The 5,711-nt window shown below is 40.0% G+C and overlaps 1 protein-coding gene across 1 annotated transcript; it reads right to left on the bottom strand.

The window, feature by feature from the left end:
- Nucleotides 1-416: 416 nt before the first annotated feature.
- DNM1L (dynamin 1 like) lies at nt 417-3,224 on the bottom strand. The gene has a single exon (XM_080929196.1). The coding sequence runs from the start codon at nt 3,193-3,195 to the stop codon at nt 1,096-1,098; it is 2,100 nt and encodes a 699-aa protein (XP_080785322.1). The 5' UTR covers nt 3,196-3,224; the 3' UTR covers nt 417-1,095.
- Nucleotides 3,225-5,711: the final 2,487 nt, after the last annotated feature.

The following is a 5,711-nucleotide window of genomic DNA, read 5'->3' as shown; positions in this document are numbered from 1 at the left end:
TTGGAACTCAGCTCTGTAGACCAGGCTGGCCTTGAACTCATACAGATCCACCTACCTTTGATTAAAGGCATGCACCGCCACTGCCCAACTAGGTCAGAAAAATTTTTAATGCTTAGTTTATAACATGAGTTGCACAGGCAGTTTTCACAAAATAGGTTGTAAACATCATCCTCAACCACTGAATACAGCTGAGTAGTCCATAAGCTTTTGGATGTATGTATATATCTAGGTATTTTCTTTAAGGTCCACTAGTGTTGCATACCATTAGTCTAATGGATTCTGTTGGTGTGGAACTAAAGTAGCTATTGACAGTGGATGCAGAGTGGAAGTTTAGGTCCCACTAATGTAAGTGCCCCACTTTAAGGGTGTGTGTGGATTGTAATCAATCATTGGAGCGTTTTGAAACTAACAAGACTAGCCATTGTTACTAAGACAGTTCCTAATAGTTGTTTTTAATTCAGGAAGCCAATTCATATTTTCAGGCTTGTTTTGAATCACTATATTTTAATTTTTAACACACCAGGGCAGTATAGACTCGGGAGCCATTACAGTCTGTTCCTACAACTTTGAGTCTTTCAGATCTTATATACTCCTTAAAACTGTAAGAGTTTTTTTTTTTTTTTTTTTAAGACTATAAAAATGAAGGATAGGTGGATACATTGATTATGTGAGGAACTTGCCAGGCTCCATCTTTTAATGCCAGGTCAGTCTATCTAAATAGTGCATGCATTATAGTCTTGAAATGTCCTGGAGCTTCCTTTTTGAGGACTACAGCTGCAGCTTTAAGACTGAAGAAAGTTTACGTGGGTCATCATATGCACACAAACTGCTTTGTACAACTAGAACAACTCTAGCTGTTCTTGTAAGTATGACTGAAACAGACAGACTTGATATACATCATAGGAAACTTGAGAAATGTGAATTAAACATGTGATTTGTTTATAACGAATAATATACTTTTCAGCTTATAGCCGGTCTTCACACGAGCAAATTCATACACTGCAATACACAAAAGTTCATAAATAAACTTCTACTCAGGTAGGCAGTAGCTAGTAGGTTCAAGTCAGCAAAGTGTGGAATACCAAACAGTTCTGTTCACCAAAGATGAGTCTCTTGGATTTCAGCAATAATTTGACTGGCTCCTTGTAATGCCTTCAGCATATCAGCTGCTTCTTTTCTTCGCTGTGCCATGTCCTCAGATTCAGTCAGAAGGTCATCTAATAAGGATGACTTATACAGCTGCCCTACTAATTCACTCTGAAGAGTATCTTTCACATGATTAACCAAAAAATGCATTACTTCCTTTGGGACGCTGTCTTGAATATTCTTTCTGACAATTAGAAAATATGATTTAATGAGTCTTTCAATAACCTCACAATCTCGCTGTTCTCGGGCAGACAGTTTTCGTGCAACTGGTACCGGCACATCTAGCAAATTGACAGCATGGCCTTTCTGTGGACTTGCTGGCATAATTGGAATCGGTTTTGATTTTTCTTCAGCAAGTAATTCTTCAGCTTTTGAAGTTTTCAGTATTTCTCTCCAGTTGCCTGTTGCTGGTTCCTGACCACCATCTCCAATCCCACCACCTGCAGGTGCAACCTTGTCTCGTGATACAGCTGAAGGTAGTTCTCTTGCTAGCCGGTTTCTTCTTTGTTCCTCTATATTATTGTTCATTAACCCACAGGCATCAGCAAAGTCAGGGTGTTTTGTGTTGATATACGCCAGCTCAATCGCCACTAAGTTATGTACCATTTCATTTGTCACAGGCAACCTTTTACGAAGAAGACAAGTCACTACTTCAACTATGGCGTCATGAAGCTTAGGGAACCGTAACAATTCCTGTGTGCTGTAGTTGCTGCAGTGCTGAATGATCCTCTGCATCTCCTCGTGGACCAGCTCCACACACCGAAGGCTGGGCTCTTCTAGACGCTTAATCTGACGTTTGACCAGTAACTCAAACGAAACTTCAGGCACAAATAGTGCAGGCCGGGGGCCAGTAGTATTTCTAATGGCAGTCAAGATGTCAATAGTGTTAAGGCCGCCTAGTGGATCAACTGATTCTAAGGTTCGCCCAAAAGTCTCATGGAAAATATAACAAATCCTAGCACCACCGCATAGCTCAGAAGTTTCGATGTACTTTGCGGTTCCTTCAATGGTGTTACAATACTCGGTGGCAAATTTGGTAATAAGCTGGAGTAATGTAGCACTTTTATCATCGACAGGTTCTCCATAGCTATTTAGCAGAGACTGATATTGAGCAGCTAAGACATTTATTCTTGTTTTCAGCTCCGGTAAACAATCTCTGATATGATGCATTAGTAACCTGTTCAGGGTCCTAGCAAGATACTTTGTCCCATTTCTGTTGGCCAGAGATGGGTACTTCTTCTGAAGAAAAGCATACTCATCACGGATTGAATCAGCTACGCTCTTCTTATTGTTAATATCAAGTTGGCTCCTGTTAACTACTCCAATGATTCCAAGCTTGACTGGAATAACCCTTCCCATCAGTACGTCCATGGCATCAGTACCCGCATCCATGAGATCAAGTTTGGTGATTACCGCTAGAGTTCTGCGCCCATCTGGATCTACCTCTCTGGAAATCTTAAATGCCTCTGATGTTGCCATATCTGTATTTGCAGCAGTGACAGCAAGGATAATGGAATTGGGATTACTGATGAACCGAAGAATAAGCTGTCTGATTTGAAGCTCAATATCCTTGGGTTGATCACCTACAGGTACTTTGGTCATTCCTGGTAAATCCACAAGTGTTAGGTTGACAACGTTGGGCGAGAAAACCTTGAGATGGATCGGCTCAGGGCTTACTCCCTTATTATTTCCTGAAATTCTCTCGGTTTCATTTTCACTTTCTTGTCGAATCTCATCAAAATCTGTGTAAAGCTTGTTTTTGGTGTGAAGAAATTTACCCCATTCTTCTGCTTCAACTCCATTTTCTTCTCCTGTCGTTTTTCTTTTATCTTCTAGTGAAACGTGGACCAGCTGCAGGATGAGAGGTCTCCGGGTGACCACACCAGTGCCTCTGGGAAGAAGGTCCCTCCCCACTAGGCTCTCCAGCACTGAGCTCTTTCCACTGCTCTGCGTACCCACTACGACGATCTGAGGCAGCTGGATGATGTCGGCGCCCACCGTGTTGAAGACGTCCTGCAGCTTATTGATGACTGGGATCAGCGCCTCCATGACTCCGGAGACACTGAACCCCCAACCCAACTGGCCACTGCAATGAATGGGGACCCGGCCCGCAGCCCTCTTGCTTCCTCTTCTCCTCCGCCCTCTCCTCGCCACAATTTTCTTATTTGATATTAGTACTTGTTAGCAAAATGAAATTTTCTTTCAGCCAATTTCCTTTCAACCCGAGACTGCCTTAAATTGCCTCTGCCCAAGTAAGTCATGCTATTTAAGCTGATCTATTTAAAAGTATCTTAATATGCTTGTGGACATAAAAGTGATACTAAAATTTTGATCACTGAGGTGCATGGACAAAGACTGTCTAGGATAACCCTGTTTTTCACTGCACAGTGGTATCTTATCTCAAGTGTAAGACATTCAGAGAGGAGAAGTAGTGTGTATTTTTACAATATTAAAAATTATTTCTAAAATGTCTACAACAGAATCTAACTACAAATACAGGTTTTATGGAACCATCAATCATATGGTTAGGGAGCTACCTGTGCAATGAGTAATGAATTTTTTACTACCAGAAATATAATAATCATGATTTCAAAGAATGATATTAATGGATCAATAGAAAAAAATAACCTATCAGCCTAGATTCTGGAGATCCAACTCAACTAGCTTTCCCTGGTAAATTCTCAGGCCCACCTCATTATCCCCACGCTACCAGGCCTGCCTATCAAGGGATAGCTTCTGATGACACTCCCTGGGAAATGTGTCAACCCCATACTTCCTTTACACACATTTATTTGTTGTGTTTCAGAGCCCACAGAACCTTCTTCACATTTCCTGACCATCCTACAACTTGCACTGCTGTACTTTGCAGCTCTCCAGAATCTCACACCAGATGCTGTGTCTTCTCCTACCACAATGAACTAAGACTAGAAATAAATTAGAAAATACATAAATAAATGGAAACCGAACATCATGCTTCTAAGTAGCCAACATCTCCTGAATTGAATGGAAACAAAAGTATAATATAAACTGTATTATATACATACATACCAAAAACAGTATTATAAGGAAAAATTATATTAAATGCATACGTAAAAGAGAAAGATTATAAATAATTGATGATGTCTTTTATAGACTTAGAAAGTAAAAAAAAAATAATTAGGATAAGGAGATGTGATGGTTTAAGTGAAATTGTCACCATAGGCCCATAGGGAGTGGCATTATTAGTAAATTTAGCCTTGTTGGAGTTGGTGTGGCCTGTGTGTGTGTGTGTGTGTGTGTGTGTGTGGCTTTGTTGGAGCTAGTTTGTCACAGGTATCAGAAGATCAAGCCAGGTCCACGGGTTGACTCTCTCTTCCTGCTCTCTGCAGATTTAAATTTAGAACACTCCTGACTCCATGCTGCTGCTGCTTTAAAACTCCACCAATATCATATCTTTCTGCATGCCTCCATGCTTCTTGCCATGATCATTATGGACTAATTCCCTGAAATTTAAACCAACCCCAATTAAATACAAAGAGTTGCTGAGGTTATGGCATCTATTCACAGCAATGCAACCCTAAGACAGAAAGTAGACAAAATTGTAATCAAAACAAAAAAAAAAAAAAGCAATTAAACAGAGTTAGTTCTTTGAAAAAGGTAAAATTTAGAAGCTTTTAGCTCAACCAAATAAATAAAAAAATGAGACCCTATACATCAAACATGAAAAAAGGAGAATTTATGAGAGATACTATAAAACACAGTGGATCATAAATTAGTTTGAAGAATCCCTTATTAAGAGAAAAACTCTCAACAAATGGACACATTCCTGGCCAAGAGTTTGTCATTAAGGAATATAAAAAAAGATACATGGTAACAAGATTGAAATAGTGACTAACTCACTGTTTCACAGCAAACAAAATTCCAATAACTGAGAGCTTCACACCTGAGTTTTGTAAGACATTTTTAAAATTTATTCTAATTATTCTCAAACTTTACCAAAACTGAAAAATGAAAGACCACTACAAAATGAATTTATAAATGCTTTTTTAATGAAGGGAAACAACCAAGTATCTAAAAACATTTAACAGCAGTTCTAAGGAAATAAAAAAAACACTGAGACATTACTGCATACTTTCTGGGCCTTCAGACGTGCACAGCCAAAAGGGCCAAGAGAAACTTGGGTTCCTGGCTCTGGAGCATATGTTAAGTGAGCTGGGAGAAAAACCCTGGCTCCACCAGCTGCTACAGCCCCAGACTTGAACCAGCATCAGAACAATAGAGAGGAACACTGGGATTCCTGCTCTCACCACTTCTCTATTCTGTATGTGAGTCAGGGCTTCTCCAGAGCTGAGTGTGCGTGACAGAACAAGGGCCATAGTCCCACATCACTTTACTCACTGCAGTGTGTTGGTCTGTAGTGCTAAGTTAAAAATGTGTTTCACTCCCTTCATTGCTTCTGGAGTTACCAGTGCCAGAGGTCCTAAGAAGTAGGAGAGCTAGCTAGCAACAGTAACATCTAAAGAAGTCTCCATTATCTCATGCGGCCACTACACCAATTATACTGGTAAGTATAGAGTGAGCATTCA

Source organism: Micromys minutus (assembly GCF_963924665.1).
Source record: "Micromys minutus genome assembly, chromosome: 15".
Classification (NCBI taxonomy): Eukaryota; Metazoa; Chordata; class Mammalia; order Rodentia; family Muridae; genus Micromys; species Micromys minutus.
This window is presented reverse-complemented; position numbering and strand designations above follow the sequence as displayed.

Bases quoted from the DNA above. Each gene is read 5' to 3' on its own strand.
- DNM1L (XM_080929196.1), bottom strand. From the start codon at position 3,195: ATGGAGGCGCTGATCCCAGTCATCAATAAGCTGCAGGACGTCTTCAAC.